At 48.3% G+C, this 17,746-nt stretch overlaps 1 protein-coding gene across 6 annotated transcripts in view; it reads right to left on the minus strand.

Annotated features, from left to right (window-relative positions):
• The window catches only part of LOC144600438 (serine/threonine-protein kinase PAK 3), a 164,701-nt gene that overhangs the window by 42,407 nt on the left and 104,548 nt on the right, over positions 1-17,746 (minus strand). For 3 of the 6 annotated variants that reach the window (XM_078412035.1, XM_078412037.1, XM_078412034.1), the window contains exons 3-5: positions 17,084-17,184; positions 8,210-8,363; positions 1,385-1,441 (exon numbers count right to left, since the gene is read on the minus strand). In XM_078412035.1, the coding sequence (XP_078268161.1) occupies positions 1,385-1,441; positions 8,210-8,363; positions 17,084-17,184 (312 nt within the window). The remainder of the gene's footprint in view (positions 1-1,384; positions 1,442-8,209; positions 8,364-17,083; positions 17,185-17,746) is intronic. The other 3 variants (XM_078412038.1, XM_078412036.1, XM_078412039.1) reach the window with 2 other exon arrangements.

The following is a 17,746-nucleotide window of genomic DNA, read 5'->3' on the forward strand; positions in this document are numbered from 1 at the left end:
TCGCCCACCACCATTGCCCTGTACATAATCTTTATATTCGTGGGAAGAATGGCCTGTGAAACTCACTGCACTATTACCCGACTTAGTCTGCGCCTGCCAGCACATTATGTTGACGTGTGGGACTATTTTGCAACCGTGCACTGACGAAACAAAAGCATACAAGCACAGTCAGACGGCTGTCTGCAAGGTGATGGAATAATGGTACCTGCACCCGAAGGTACAAATGAACACTGATGGGCTCGAGATGCCACTTAGAAACAGAGCATGTCATGGTGACTTTGGATAACGTTGAACTCGAGTGGCCTTTACATGGAAGTCATTGCCAACCAAACAAATTAAAAAAAATTTTTTTAAATCAGGAAAGTTCTGTAACAGGCAGCCGATGCAATTAAACACCAAGACACAAAGTGCTGGAGTAGCTCGGCGGGTCGGGCAGCATCGCTGGGAGAACATGCAATTATTCCCGTTAATGGCCAAAGTCATCGTTGCCCTTTGGGTCTACGATCTGGAGAGGTGCAAAAGTCGCAGAGGTTCACATGAAGACAGGCGCAAAAGGCCGGGGTAACTCAGCGGGTCAGACGGCATCTCTGGAGAAAAGGAATGGGTGCCGAGACTGGAAACGGCACCAAGCCCTTCCCTCCAGAGATGCTGCATGAGCCGCTGAGTTACTCCAGCTGTTTGGCGTCTATCTTCGGTTTAAACCAGCGTCTGCAGTTCCTTTCTGCACAGATCTTTCAATGACACAGACTTCTACTGTTAAGTGGCATGGCAGTGCAGCACTTTGGAACACAAACACTTGATGCCACAGCGGGATAGGGTTGCCAACTTACTCACTCCCAAATAAGGGACAAAAGGTGACGTCACCGTCCCGCGCCCCACGTGACCTCACCCAGCCAGCGGCCACGTGCTCACGCTCCACCAATGGCGGCCGCCCCAGCCGGGAGGCGGGTTGCTAAGCAACCTCCGTCAGGCGGCGCACGGGCCTCCGGGCCTACACTGTACAGGCCTACAGGGGCCCCCAGGCCAACAGTGTCCGGGCCTACAGCCTCCGGGCCTACAGCGTCCGGGCCTACAGCGTCCGGGCCTACAGCGTCCGGGCCTACAGCGTCTGGGCCTACAGCGGCCCCAGGCCTAATACCGGGACAAGGGCAGTCCAGTACGGGACAAACCAATTTAGCCCAATATTCAGGATGCCCCGGCTAATACGGGACAGTTGGCAACCCCAAGATGAAGGTGCTATCCTCTCCTACCCTACTTTACCGGGCCCCTCTAATTCCTTCTGCAGCCTCAAAGGGAGGGGTTGGTGGCGGGGTGGGTGGGTGGGTGGGGAGAGGAGGGAAGAAACAAGCAGAAGAAGTGAAGTGATGGTAGCACTCTTAAATACCTCTGACTGGTTGGTACAAGAGTGGCACATGGGGATGCCTGGGAGCAGAATGTAAATCTCACCATCGCAGCACAAGGGACAGAGAGAAGAAAAAAAAACAGTAACAATTATAGAATAACAGCGGCTGAAACTACTGTGTTCACTAACTTTAGCAGAAATGCAATTGCAAGAATCAAGTAGCTTACATTCATATCTACTGTAAAAATTTACCCAGACTGGACCTTTCAGAGCCAAAGTTTGACTTAGTTTAGAGATACAGCGCAGAAACAGGCCCTTCGGCCCACCGAGTCCGCGCCGACCGGCGATCCCCGCACACTAACATTATCCTACACGCACTTGGGACAATTCAATTTTTTTTTTTTACCAAAGCCAATTAACCTACGTCTTTGAAGTGTGGGAGGAAACCGGAGGGAACCCACGCGGGTCACGGGGAGAACGTACAAACAGCACCCACAGTCAGGATTGAACCCGGCTCTCCGGAGCTGTATGGCAGCAACTCTACCGCTGCACCACTGTGCCGCCCCGCACTGACCATCAATTGCCCGTTCACACTAGTTCTATGCTATCCCACTATCTCATTCACTTCCCCACATGCTAGGGGTAATTTACGGAGGCCGATTAACCTACAAACCCGCACGTCTTTGGGACGTGGAGAGGAAACTGGAGCACCTGGAGGAAACCCACGTGGTCCAGGGATGGAAGGTGGAAAACTTTGGAGTTCACCAATTTCAGCAGAAATGCAATTGCAAGATTGAGGTAGCTTACATTCATATCTATGTCTGTAAAGCTCAACCCAGGCTGGAGCTCCAACGTTAAGAAGATTGAGGCAGTGGCTCAGGGATGGAAGGTATCTTGATGGTCTTTAACCACTTTACAATGACTAGAAGCCCAGGGCTGAAGATGCAGCTGTAACCGTGGGTAAAGCTAACTAAATGACTAGGTTCCTTGTATGCAGAAAGGAATCTCACTGTACCTGGGAACACGCGACTTTAAAGTACCATTGATTATGAGATTGGATAGGGTCTACTCTATGTGCAAGCTTTGGGGAATACAGGATTCTAAGGCCATAAGTGATAGGAGCAGAATTAGGCCAATCGGCCCATCAAGTCTACCCCGCCATTCAAACAAGGCTGATCTATCTCTCCCTCTCAATCCCATTCTCCTGCCTTCTCCCCATAACCCCTGACACCCGTACTAATCAAGAATCTACCCATCTCTGCCTTAAAAATATCCACTGACTTGGCCTCTACAACCTTCTGTGGGCAAAGAATTCCACAGATTCACCACCCTCTGGCTAATGAAATTCCTCCTCATCTCCTTTCTGAAGGAACAACCTTTTAATTCTGAGGCTGTGCCCTCTGGTCCTAGACTCTCCCACTGGTGGAAACATCCTCTCCACATCCACTCTCTCCAGGCCTTTTACTATTTGGTAAGTTTCACTGAGGTCCCCCCCTCATCCTTCTAAACTCCAGTGAGTACTGCACCTAGGTGTATGTGGCTTTAACGTACCATTGATAAGGTACCACTGATTATGAGATTGGACAGGGTCTTCTCTGTACGGCATGCTTGGGGGAATACAGCCTCTCAAATGGGCACAGTGGCTCGATTGTAATCAAGTATCGTCTTTCCGCTGACTGGTAAACACGCAACAAAAAAGCTTTTCACTGTACTTCGGCACACGTGACAATAAACTGAACTCAAACTCACAAGTAACCTCAATAAACTAAACTCATGGTGGAGGAGTTGTAACAGAGGGCAGGGGATGTCGGGGGGTTGGAACCACAGGATAGGAGCAGAATTAGGCCCTTTGGCCCATCAAGTCTTCTCCGCCACTCAATCATGGCTGATCTATCTCTCCCTCCTAACCCCATTCTCCTGCCTTCTCCCTGGGAAGTTGCGTTAGGGAGATTTTTGATTGATTGAAAAACGACTGAAAATTTGTTCATAAACACTAGATTTCTGTACCCTCAAGAAAAATGGCTCTCCAGTGTCTAAAGTTGAAACATCTTTTGACATACCACAGACTGAAGGACAGAATACCCCTGAGAAAATCTCACATTCAATTGCTTCATGCATTTATAGAGTCATAGAGTCATACAGCATTGAGACAGGCCCAACTTGCCCACTCTGGCCAACGTGTCCCACCTACACTCGTCCCACCTGCCCGCATTTGGCCCATATCTCTCTAAACCTGTCCTGTCCATGTATCTGTCCAAATGTTTCTTAAACGTTGCGATAGTCCCTGCCACAACTACCTTCTCCAGCAGCTCATTCCATACACCCACCACCCTTTGCGTGAAAAAGTTTCCCCCGAGGTTCCTATTAAACTTTTTACCCCCTCACCTTAATCCTATGTCTTCTGGTTCTCGATTCCCCTACTCTGGGCACGAGACTCTGTGCGTCTGCCTGGTCTATTCCTCTCAGGATTTTGTACACAAAAACTCCAACTCTATCTCCAACTGACTACCACATACTACTTCTACTGCACTTGAGTGTGTTCATGACATAATGGGATCTCTATATTTTGACCGAACCATGTTTACCACAGGGACATGTTAATAAATGGCGTGTAGCTGCGATAGATGAAGTCAATGTGAGAGCATAGACCTCTCTTGAGAACTGCTCACTAGGTTCATGCAAGGAATTGTTGGCAACCCTTCCTGCTCAGCGAAGCCTGACCTGCAGAAGCTGCCCTGCCTTTGACACATTGCAACCTGCACAGAGGTTGAATAAATGTGCTACAGCTCCACCACCGATTTCCCGGCACCCTTGGTTCCAGAGCCGGGCTGGATTATCCGTGTTGCCGGACCGACAGAGGCCATGGCCTCCGAGAGGGAGTCCAACGTTGCCGGAACGTTCCCCTCAGGCGCAAAGTGGGCCTCGGGAGTCGGCCGTGGGAACGGATCTGCCGGCTCAGGCCGGGCCGGAGTTCCAGAGCCCAGGCCGCAGGGGAGCAAATCCCACCCGCCGGTCGACGGCGGAAGTCCCGATGAGGCCGAGATCGGCCGCCTCACCCGGCCTGGGCGACGTATTTTCGGGGGGACTTCCAGGGAGGGGGGGGGGGATTTCAAGCGTGTTCTATTAATTTTGTAAATGTCCGTGGATTAAAAGAGGTGCCAAATCGCCAGCTGCCGGAGAATCGGTGATGGGCCTGTCGTTGGTATTTGGAAGCCAACCGAAGATAAAACTAAGCTGTATTTGGAAGAACCCTCCTCGGATAACCAATCAATAGAACCCTCCAATAATCTTCACTCGTCTGTTGACTGTAAAACACAAAGAACTCCACACGTTCTCCTCATCGCTCCACCTCCGTTAACCCCCCCTGATCTTTCCACCCTCACTTTCCCCTTCTCCCACTTCCCCCCCACCCCCACACTTCCTCAGTCGCTACCTTCCTTCCTGTTCTCCTCACTCCTCTGAATTCACACTCTCAACAGTTCCTCTCTCCTCCTTTCACTTTCCTCTCCCTTTCTCTCCCCCATTCTTCCTCTCTTCTTGGCTGATGCTTCCTCACCACTCACTCCTGCAGCATTCCCGTCTCTCCCCTTGCTGTCTGATCCCATCTCTTCCCTCAGTCTCCAGCCCCCTCCCAAATCATCCTTCTTTTTCTTGGTTATACCCTCGGTCAATGACGCCATAAGTGATAGGAGCAGAATTAGGCCATTCGGCCCATCAAGTCTACTCCGCCATTCAATCATGGCTGATCTATCTCTCCCTTCTAACCCCGTTCTCTTGCCTTCTCCCCATAACCCCTGACATCCGCGCTAATCAAGAATCTATCTACCTCTGCCTCAAATATATTCACTGACGGCCTCCACAGTCTTCTGTGGCAATGAATTCCACAGATTCACCACCCTCTGACTAAAATTCCTGCTCATCTCCTTCCTAAAAGAACGTCCTTTAATTCTGAGGCTACGACCTCTAGTCCTAGACTCTCCCACTAGTGGAAACATCCTCTCCACATCCACTCTATCCAAGCCTTTCACTATTTGGTTCGTTTCAATGAGGTCCCCCCTCATTCATCTAAACTCCAGCGAGTACAGGCCCAGTTCTGACAAACGCTCCTTGTAAGTTAACCCACTCATTCCTGGGATCATTTTCGTAAACCTCCTCTGGACCCTCTCCAGAGCCAGCACATCCTCCCTCAGATATGATGCCCAAAATTGCTCACAATAACCAAATGTGGCCTGACCAGCACCTTATAGAGCCTCAGCATTACATCCCTGTATTCTAGCCCTCTTGAAATAAATGCAGATTAATTTGTTGGCATCCTGCACCAGAACTCCCAAGTCCTCCGATTTTTTTGATTCTCTCCCCAATTAGAAAATAGGCTACGCCTTTATTCCTACTAACAAAATGCATAACTCCACACTCTTACAGCACGATATTCCTTCTGCCACTTCTCTGCCCACTCTCCCAACCTGTCCAAGTCCTCCTGCAGAGTCCCAGCTTTCTCTACACTACCTGCCCCTCTACCTTTTTTCGTATCATCCACAAACCTGGCCACAAAGCCTTCAATCCCCTCGTTCAAATCATTAATACACAACGTGAAGAGCAGCGGCCCCAGCACCGACCCTTGTGGAACTCCTCCGCCTGTCACTGGCAGCCAACCAGAAAAGGCCCCCCTTCATTGCCACTCTTTGTCTTCTGCCATCCAGCCAACCTGCCATCCATGCCAGTATCTGCCCTTTGATACCGTGGGCTCTCATCCCCCTCAGCAACCTCGCCTTGTCAAAGGTATTCTGAAAATCTAGGTATACAACATCTACTGACTCTCCTTTGTCTGTCCTGCTGTTTACTTCTTCAAAGAATGCCATCAGGTTCGTCCATGAACTTTTTTTATTTTACTCTCACCATGCCTTGTTCTCCTCCAAGTCAGTAAATCCTTCACCCTGTCACCCTCACCCCACCCCTTTATCCCTAAACACCCTTGAAGGCAGACACAAAATGCCGGAGTAACTCAGCGGGACAGGCAGCATCTCGGGAGAGAAGGAATGGGTGACGTTTCGGGTCGAGACCCTTCTTCAGACTCTTAAGGTCTCAAAGGTCTTCCACCCGTGACCTTGCCTCTTCTCCCCTTCCATATAACCCATTTCTTCCTTGGTCCAATTCACTACCCTTCCTTTCACTAAGAAAGTCCCTGGGCTTTGAGCTCCTTTGTGAGACATTTTGAATAACCGGATGTACAAAAAACTGCCCACAAAATAACTTAAGCTCATAGATGGATAATAGATTGTCCTCTGTTACTTGCATTAAAAATTCATTCCCTTTCTACTCAGCATCTGGTAATCAGTTCTATTGAAATTTATGCATATGAGGCAGAGTACAACATTCATATATAACTACACTGCATCATTTAGATTGGTTTAGTCATGCCATAAGTGATAGGAGCAGAATGAGGCCATTCTATCTCTCCCTCATAACCCCATTCTCCTGCCTTCTCCCCATAACCCCTGACACCCGTACTAATCAAGAATCTATTTCCGCCTTAAAAATATCCATTGACTTGGCCTCCACTGCCTTCTGAGGCAAAGAATTCCACAGATTCACCACCCTCACTCAGACTGAAGAAATTCCTCCTCATCTCCTTCCTAAAGGAACGTCCTTTAATTCTGAGGCTATCACCTCTGGTCCTAGACTCTCCCATTAGTGGAAACATCTAATAGTTTAGAGATACTGCGTGGAAACAGGCCCTTCAGCCCACCGAGCCCACGCGACCAAAACTCACCCTGTACACTAGTTGTATCGTCGACTCTAGGGACAATTGACATAGGCTAATTAACCTACAAACCTGCATGTCCTGGGAATGTGGGAGGAAACCGGAGCACCCGGAGAAAACCCATGCAGTCGCAAGGAGAACTTTTTTATTTTACTCTCAATGGGGTTCCCCCTCATTCATCTAAACTCCAGCGAGTACAGGCCCAGTGCTGGAGCGGTCCATTCGGCCCTTCGAGCCAGCACCGCCATTCAATATGATCATGGCTGATCAACCTAAATCAATACCCCATTCCTGCTTTCTCCCCATCTCCCTTGATTCCGTTAGCCCTAAGAGCTAAATCTAACTCTCTCTTGAAAACAACCAGCGAATTGGCCTCCACTGCCTTCTGTGGCAGAGAATCCCACAGATTCACAACTCTTTGGGTGAAAAAGCTTTTCCTCATCTCAGTCCTAAATGGCCTACCCCTTATTCTTAAACTGTGTGTCCCCCTGGTTCTGGACTCCCCCCAACATTCGAGAACATTTTTCCTGCATCTATCCTGTCCAACCCCTTAAGAATTTTATATGTTTCTGTAAGATCTCATCTCATCCTTCTAAATTCCAGTGACTATAAGCCCAGTCGATCCATTCTTTACAATTCTGTGCAAACTCCGCACAGACAGCGCCCATTGTCAGGATCGAACCCGGGTCCCTGGCGCTGTGAGGCAGCAACTCTACCGCTGCGCCACCGTGCCGCCCACTAGATCTAGCGTACATGGCTGGGGATGAATTTATATCCCTTTGCACCCAGTCTAATTTTGCAACGCGTCACAGGTTTAAAGAAGGTGATTTATTTTATCCCTGCACCACACTGCCTTCCCACCACAACTAAACTTAGCGTAACAGCCACCAAACAGACAAACAACAAATTGCACATCTGCTAGCTTACAATGGGAAACTGAGATCGGTTAAACAGGCTCAGTGCAAAACGACGCGTAATTAATATTTGACAAAGGTTTTCAATCTTAAAGTTCTATGGACATCTAAAAACTGTGGAGTCAAAATCTCAGCCCGAGCGTTTGAACTGATTCCGAGCACTTTAGCGCAGCGGGGATTGCAAGTGCTTACCTCCAGAGGTGAAACTCATGTATTTCTGATTGTTCACCGTCTCTTTGGAATCGTAGAACTTCAGGACGTCCAGGACAGCCTGCGGGTTTTTCTTCTGTTCCAGTTTGGTGATGTTGGACGTCTGCAGCAGTCTGGCCCATTGCTCGGGGATGCCCTGGTGGAAAGGCAAGGGTTAACAAGAGGCATTGAAACCCTCCGACATCCACGGATGCGCCAAATGAAGGCTGTGGCGCGGCGGTTGAGTTGCTGCTTTACAGCGCCGGAGACCCCGGTTCGATCCTGACTACGGGTGCAGAGTTTGTACGTTCTCCCCGTGACCTGCATGGCTTTTCTCCGGGTGCTCCAGTTTCTTCCCACATTCCAAAGATGTACAGGTTTGTAGGTTAATTGGCTTTGGAAAAGATTGTCCATTAGTGTGTGAGGCAGTGTTAATGCACTGGGTGATCGCTGGTGGGCCGAAAGGCCTGTATTTCCCAGAGCTTTATCTCCAAACTAAACTGAAGCAGTTTATAGACAATAGACAATAGGTGCAGGAGGAGGCCATTCGGCCCTTCGAGCCAGCACCGCCATTCAATGTCATCGTGGCTGATCATTCTCCATCAATACCCCGTTCCTGCCTTCTCCCCATACCCCCTGACTCCGCTATCCTTAAGTGCTCTATCTAGCTCTCTCTTGAATGCATTCAGAGAATTGGCCTCCACTGCCTTCTGAGGCAGAGAATTCCACAGATTCCAACTCTCTGACTGAAAAAGTTTTTCCTCATCTCAGTTCTAAATGGCCTACCCCTTATTCTTAAACTGTGGCACCTTGTTCTGGACTCCCCCAACATTGGGAACATGTTTCCTGCCTCTAACGTGTCCAACCCCTTAATAATCTTATACGTTTCGATAAGATCTCCTCTCATCCTTCTAAATTCCAGTGTATACAAGCCTAGTCACTCCAGTCTTTCAACATATGATAGTCCCGCCATTCCGGGAATTAAGCTAGTAAACCTACGCTGCACTCCCTCAATAGCAAGAATATCCTTCCTCATCGGGATGCATCACGGCAGTGCTTGGGAACAGCTCCATCCAAGACCGCTAGAAATTGCAGAGAGTTGTGGACGCAGCCCAGACCATCACACAAACCAACCTCCCTTCCATTGTCTCCATCTACACCTCACGCTGCCTCAGCAAGGCCAGGAGCATCATCAAGGACCAGTCGCACCCCGGCCACTCCTTCTTCTCCCCTCTCCCTTAAGGCAAGTGGTACAGATGTGTGAAAACGCACACCTCCAGATTCAGGGACAATTTCTTCCCAGCTGTTATCAGGCAACTGAATAAATCCTATCAGCAACTAGAAACGGTCGTGACCTCCCATCTACCTCATTAGAGACCCTCGGAGTACGGTAAATCGGACTTTACCTTGCACTAAACGTCATTCCATCCATCCCGTGTCTGTAATAGCACGCAACAAAAGCCTTTCATTGTGCCTTGGGCCATGTGACAATAAACTAAACTAAACTAAAAATATCAAAGGGAACACTCAATGACCTTGCCAGATGCTGGCAAGCAAACAAGCACGGGCCTGTGCTCGCTGGAGTTTAGAAGGATGAGGGGGGACCTCATTGAAACATACCGAATAGTGAGCGGCTTGGATAGAGTGGATGTGGAGAGGATGTTTCCACTAGTGGGAGAGTCCAGGACCAGAGGTCGGAGCCTCAGAATTAAAGGATGTTCCTTTAGGAAGGAGATGAAGAGGAGTTTCTTTAGTCAGAGGGTGGTGAATCTGTGGAGCTCTTTGCCACAGAAGGCAGTGGAGGCCAAGTCAGTGGATATTTCTTAAGGCAGAGATAGATAGATTCTTGATTGGTACGTGTGCCAGAGGTTATGGGGAGAAGGCAGGAGAATGGGGTTGGGAGGGAGTGATAGATCGGCCGTGATTGAATGGCGTAGTAGACCTGACGGGCTGAATGGCCTAATTCTGTTCCTATCACTTATGACCTTACGTAGTTTAATGGCGGGGAAGCAATCATTTTGTTGAAACCACGCACCAGTAAATGCTGAAGAGGGGTCTCGACCCGAAACGTCGCCCATTCCTTCTCTCCTGAGATGCTGCCTGACCCACTGAGTTATAGACAATAGACAATAGACAATAGGTGCAGGAGGAGGCCATTCGGCCCTTCGAGCCAGCACCGCCATTCAATGTGATCATGGCTGATCATTCTCAATCAGTACCCCGTTCCTGCCTTCTCCTCATACCCCCTGACTCCGCTATCCTTAAGAGCTCTATCCAGCTCTCTCTTGAATGCATTCAGAGAATTGGCCTCCACTGCCTTCTGAGGCAGAGAATTACACAGATTCACAACTCTCTGACTGAAAAAGTTTTTCCTCATCTCAGTTCTAAATGGCCTACCCCTTATTCTTAAACTGTGGCCCCTTGTTCTGGACTCCCCCAACATTGGGAACATGTTTCCTACCTCTAACGTGTCCAACCCCTTAATAATCTTATACGTTTCGATAAGATCTCCTCTCATCCTTCTAAATTCCAGTGTATACAAGCCTAAGTTACTCCAGCATTTTGTGAATAAATACCTTCGATTTGTTTTTTACAGTAAAAAGTTTGCGGTTATTTTCTTACAGTAAATGCCGTGTGTTGCATTCCAGGAAGCTAACTGTGTGGCTTTGCAGCAGGTTCCACGTGGTCAACTTCCACAGTGGACAGGCTCCAGTAACAGGACATGAACTGGAGTGAGCTCATTTACCATGATGCCCAGTAACCAGAGGGCTGGACACGCCAGCAGGTTCGTGCAGCGTAGGTTCACTAGGTTAATTCCCGGAATGGCGGGACTGTCATATGTTGAAAGACTGGAGCGACCAGGCTTGTATACACTGGAATTTAGAAGGATGAGAGGGGATCTTATCGAAACGTATAAGATTATTAAGGGGTTGGACACGTTAGAGGCAGGAAACATGTTCCCAATGTTGGGGGAGTCCAGAACCAGGGGCCACAGTTTAAGAATAAGGGGTAGGCCATTTAGAACTGAGATGAGGAAAAACTTTTTCAGTCAGAGAGTTGTGAATCTGTGTAATTCTCTGCCTCAGAAGGCAGTGGAGGCCAATTCTCTGAATGCATTCAAGAGAGAGCTAGATAGAGCTCTTAAGGATAGCGGAGTCAGGGGGTATGGGGAGAAGGCAGGAACGGGGTACTGATTGAGAATGATCAGCCATGATCACATTGAATGGCGGTGCTGGCTCGAAGGGCCGAATGGCCTACTCCTGCACCTATTGTCTATTGTCACGGGGAGAACGTACAAACTCCATACAGACAGCACCCGTAGTCAGGATCGTAGTCAATGGCAAAGTAGACTTGAAGGGGCGAATGTCCTAATTCTGCTCCTAGAACTCATGAACTCATGAAGTTTGGAAGGATGAGAGGGGGACCTCATTGAAACTTAACGAATAGTGAAAGGCTTGGATCGAGTGGATGTGGAGAGGATGTTTCCACTAGTGGGAGAGTCTAGGACCAGAGGGTGCAGCCTCCGAATAAAAAGACGCACCATCAGGACGGAGATGAGGAGGAGTTTCTTAAGTCAGAGGGTGGTGAATCTGTGGGATTCATTGCCACAGAAGGCAGTGGAGGATATTTTAAAGGCTGAGACAGTGATATTCTTGATTAGTACGGGTGTCAGAGGTTATGGGGAGAAGGCAGGAGAATGGGGTTGAGAGGGAAAGATAGATCAGCCATGATTGAAAGGTGGAATGGGCTGAATGACCTAATTCTGCTCCTAGAACCTGTGAACTTATGAACAGTGTATGCATCTGTAACTTAAGCAAGAGAGGGAGAGCAAGCTTGAATATGTACAATAGACAATATGTGCAGGAGTAGGCCATTCGCCCCATCGCCATTCAATGTGATCATGGCTGATCATTCTCAATCAGTACCCCGTTCCTGCCTTCTCCCCATACCCCCTGACTCCTCTATCCTTAAGAGCTCTATCTAGCTCTCTCTTGAATGCATTCAGAGAATTGGCCCCCACTGCCTTCTGAGGCAGTGAATTCTACAGATTCACAACTCTCTGACTGAAAAAGTTTTTCCTCGTCTCCGTTCTAAATGGCCTGCCCCTTATTCTTAAACTGTGGCCCCTTCTCCTGCCTTCTCCCCAGAACCTTTGACATTCGTACTGATCAAGGAGGCCGGGTAGGGGGGGCAGCAGCTCCTCTCTGCATACCTACACTAGTTATACCTGGTGTTGCTTGAAATGAGGAGTCACCACCAAAAGACAAGAGTGAGAATGGTACTTTTTTTTTGCTGACTTAAGAAGTGAAATTAATTTTAGTACCAGTGTTTTTGGTCATTTTTTAAAGAGTTTAAAATATTTAAATAATTTAATTACAGAATTTCCAGTATGCACTTGGGAACATTGCTTAACCTATTTTCCAACCTAGTAATTGCCCCCAGTAATTGCCATGGGGAGGGGGGGGGGGGGGCGGAGGGGGGAGCTGAATCTAGCTCAGTGGCCCAATGAGCCACAACAAACAATAGACAATAGGCAATAGGTGCAGGAGGAGGCCATTCGGCCCTTCGAGCCAGCACCGCCATTCAATGTGATCATGGCTGATCATTCTCAATCAGTACCCCGTTCCTGCCTTCTCCCCATACCCCCTGACTCCGCTATCCTTAAGAGCTCTATCCAGCTCTCTCTTGAATGCATTCAGAGAATTGGCCTCCACTACCTTCTGAGGCAGAGAATTCCACAGATTCACAACTCTCTGACTGAAAAGGTTTTTCCTCATCTCAGTTCTAAATGGCCTACCCCTTATTCTTAAACTGTGGCCCCTGGTTCTGGACTCCCCCAACATTGGGAACATGTTTCCTGCCTCTAACATGTCCAACCCCTTAATAATCTTATACGTTTCGAAACACTTGTTTCCCACAGCACCTTAAAAAGCATGAGATACCCCAAGATGCTTCGCAGTCACAATATCTACACAAGGCACTGGAGGAACAAAGTCAGTGAGTCATTGATCACAGAATCATATCTGACTGAATCGGTGTTTCTGGTTCAAGTGACCACTCAAGTAAAGCAGTCGGCTGCTGCAGATTGTGAACTGGGAGGCACTTCAGACGATGATGCACGCCAGTGGTTTATAATCTGATCAGTACTATGACATTTTCATTATGTATACAAGCCACATGACTATTATATACAAGCCACATGACTATTATAGAAAATTACAGGCGACAGAAAGTCATATTAATGGGGAAAAATACCTTAATTATTAGTGGAAATAAAATTATAAGTTCTAGCTTGCACGTCAATTTAAACTTCAATCATTTCTCACTGCTAATTTTTCTCCTGAAAGTACAGATTTTTGCTGAATTACTTGCCCATGCATGCTGTGTAGTTCAGTTTAGTTTATTGGCCACGTGTAACGAGGTACAGTGAAAAGTTTTTGTTGCGTGCTAACCAGTCAGCGGAAAGACTATACGTGATTACAATCAAGCCGTCCGCAGTGTACAGATGCATGATAAGGGAATAACGTTTAGTGCAAGGTAAAGCCAATACAGGCTGATCAAAGATAGTCCGAGGGTCTCCAAAGAGGTAGATAGTAGCTCAGGACTGCTCTCTGGTTGTGGTTGGATGATTCAGTTGCCTGATACCAGCTGGGGAGAAACTGTCCCTGAATCTGGAGGTGTGCGTTTTCACACTTCTGTACCTCTTGCCCGATGGGAGAGGGGAGAAGAGGGAGTGGTCAGGGGGTGACTTCCGTTACATCACCTTAATCCTTATTCTTCAGAGCGAAAACCTAGACATGATCAGCGTCAAACTAGATCTCAGGTTGAGTCAAGAACTCTCCACATTTACAGTTGCCGGTCGGTCTAAGTTGTTACAGTTGTACAAGATGTTGGTGATGTGGCCATTTTTAGAGTAGGGTGTTCAGTTTTGGTCGCCATGTTTCTAGGAAAGATGTTGTTAAACTGGAAAAGGTGCGGAGGAGATTTACGAGGATGTTGCCAGAACTCGAGGGCCTGAGCTGTAGGGAAGGATTGAGCAAGCTGGGACTCTATTCCATGGAGCGCAGGAGGACGAGGAGTGATCTTATAGAGGTGTACAAAATCATGAGAGGAATAGATCGGGTAGATGCCCAGAGTTGGTGTATCGAGAACCAGAGGACATAGGTTTAAGATGAGGTGGGAGGAAGATTTAATAGGAACCTGAGGGGTAAAATTGTATTAAATTTTTTTACACAAAGGGTGGTGGGTGTATGGAACAAGCTGCTGGAGAAGGTAGTTGAGACAGGGACTATCCCAACATTTAAGAAACATTTAGACAGGTACATGTACACGGATAGGAAGATTTAGTGGGATACGGGCCAAACGCAGGCAGATGGGACATGTTGGTCGGTGTGGGCAAGTTGGGCCGAAGGGCCTGTTTCCACACGGTATGACTCAATGACTATTGCTTGACAAATCACAAGAGTCTTTTCATGCCAAGTGTGTGGACAACCAGGATTGATCAGCAGTGCCCAAAGACAGGACCTTAATGCTACGCTATGAAGCCGAACTCAACGAGTATTACCCAACAGTGTTGCCCCTCAAAACTGCTGCACTATTTTAGACTTTAGACTTTAGAGATACAGCAGAGAAACAGGCCTCCGGTCCACTGAGTCCCTGCCGACCAGCGATCCTCGTAAACTAGCACTATCCTACACGCCTGGGACAACTGACAATTTGTTTTTACTGTAGGCAATTTATCCTACAAACCTGCACGTCTTTAGAGTGTGGGAGGAAACCGGAGCACCCGGAGAAAACCCTCGCGGCCTCAGGGAGAACGCCCAAACTCCGCACAGACAGCGCCCGTGGTCAGGATCGAACCCGGGTCGCTGGTGCTGTAAGGCAGCAACTCTAGTCTTACGCCACTCTGTTCACCCTATTTGATAAACCCACGGCTTACCACCTTGCACAAAAACTTCCATTAAATGTTTCATTTTTTAGATTGGACATACAGAATGGGAACAGGCCCAGCGGCCCACCGAGTCCACGTCAATAGACAATAGACAATAGACCATCATCACCTGTCCATGGTAACCCTTTCTCATCCACTCCCTACACACTCAGGCTCATTTTACAGAAGCCAATTGACCGACAAACCCACACACCTTTGGGATGGGGGAGAAAACCGGAGAACCCACGCGGTCACAAGGAGAACGTGCAAACTCCACACGGACAGCACCCGTGGTCAGGATCCAACCCGGGTCTCTAGCGCTGTAAGGCAGCAAATCCACCGCCGTGCTGCCCTATTCGATAAACCCATGGTTGATCACCTTCCTTGCTTTAGACTTTCCATAACATGTTTAGTTTAGAGATAAACAAAGGCACCAGGCCCTTTGTCCCACCGAGTCCATCGATCACCGGCTCACAACAGTTCCATGTTAACCCACTTTCTCATCCACTCCCACACACACTGAGGGTAACTTTACAGAAGCCAATTAACCTACAAACCCGCACGCCTTTGGGATGAGGGAGAAAACCGGAGCGACCAGAGGAAACCCATGCTGTCACAGGGAGAACGTGCAAACTCCACACGGACAGCGCCCGAGGTCAGGATCGAACATGGATCACTGGTGCTGTGAGGCAGCAGCTCTACCAGCTGCACAACTTCATCTTGACATCCACGGCCAAATATCCCATCGATCTACCTTGAAGATTGTGCTTATAGAAGGGCGGCACGGTAGCGCAGCGGTAGAGTTGCTGCTTTACAGCGAATGCAGCGCCGGAGACTCAGGTTCGATCCTGACTACGGGTGCTGCACTGTAAGGAGTTTGTACGTTCTCCCCGTGACCTGCGTGGGTTTTCTCCGAGATCTTCGGTTTCCTCCCACACTCCAAAGACGTACAGGTATGTAGGTAAATTGGCTGGGTAAATGTAAAAATTGTCCCTAGTGGGTGTAGGATAGTGTTAATGTGCGGGGATCACTGGGCGGCACGGACTTGGTGGGCCGAAAAGGCCTGTTTCCGGCTGTATATATATGATATATGATGATGAAGATATGATATATATTTGCCTTGAGACGGGTCATAACTCTGAAGAAACTTCACTTCACCTTGATATTAAATTACCAATCCCTGTCCTGAGATCTTAACTCAAGCAAGCAACAAAATCAGCAATACTGTCCAACAAAAAACACACTACGTTCATGCCTTCAGGTAAAAGTGAGCAGAAATTCATAAATTAATTCAGAATTGAGGTGAGAACTCCTGGGTGAAAATGTTTTTTCTCGCCATTTAAAACTGAGGTGAGAAGGAACTTTTTCACCCAGAGAGTTGTGAATTTGTGGAATTCTCTGCCGCAGAGGGCAGTGGAGGCCAATTCACTGGATGAATTTAAAAGAGAGTCAGATAGAGCTCTAGGGGCTAGCGGAATCAAGGGATACGGGGAGAAGGCAGGCACGGGTTACTGATTGTGGACGATCAGCCATGATCACAATGAATGGCGGTGCTGGCTCGAAGGGCCGAATGGTCTCCTCCTGCACCTATTTTCTATGTTTCTAGTAATGGGTCCGTGATCCCTGTCGGTAGGTTGCTGCACAAATCCAAGCTGAAACGACGCAGAAATATCGTCCTCTCACATCAAACTAACATAGGATAAGACAATAACTGCAGACGCTGGTACAAATCGAAGGTATTTATTCACAAAATGCTGGAGTAACTCAGCAGGTCAGGCAGCATCTCAGGAGAGAAGGAATGGGTGACGTTTCGGGCGACCCGAAACGTCACCCATTCCTTCTCTCCTGAGATGCTGCCTGACCTGCTGAGTTACTCCAGCATTTTGTGGATAAATACCTTCAAACTAACATCGGATCACGACCAGACCGGGCGTGAGCTTACTCACAGTGAACTCTCCAGTAACTGCATCAAAGCCCACATGGATCGTGTGTTCAAAGTCTGAAGGAAGAGAGATCTCTGGACGTTCCTTTTCTTTCTTCTTGTTCGCTGGAGAAAGGAAGGGAGAATTTAGAGATACAGATGCTCCTCGACCTACGATCGGCGTTACGCTCCGAAAACAGCCCATCGCAAATCGAAAATGCATTTAACACACCCGATCGCACGGCTGACTGAGAGCTGCGGCTCGCTGCCGCTAAGTTTAGTTTAGTTTCGTTTAGAGATACAGCGCGGAAACAGGCCCTTGCGGCCCACCGGGTCCGCGCCGACCAGTGATCCCCGCACACTAACGCTATCCTACACACACTAGGGACAATTTACACACGCACCAAGCCAATTAACCTACAAACAATAGAAAATAGACAATAGACAATAGGTGCAGGAGGAGGCCATTCGGCCCTTCGAGTCAGCACCGCAATTCAATGTGATTTCAATTCAATTCAATTCAATTCAATTATGGCTGATCATTCTCAATCAGTACCCCGTTCCTGCCTTCTCCCCAAACCCCCTGACTCCGCTATCCTTCAGAGCTCTATCTAGCTCTCTCTTGAATGCATTCAGAGAATTGGCCTCCATTGCCTTCTGAGGCAGAGAATTCCACAGATTCACAACT

Source organism: Rhinoraja longicauda, chromosome 15 (genome assembly GCF_053455715.1).
Source record: "Rhinoraja longicauda isolate Sanriku21f chromosome 15, sRhiLon1.1, whole genome shotgun sequence".
Classification (NCBI taxonomy): domain Eukaryota; kingdom Metazoa; phylum Chordata; class Chondrichthyes; order Rajiformes; family Arhynchobatidae; genus Rhinoraja; species Rhinoraja longicauda.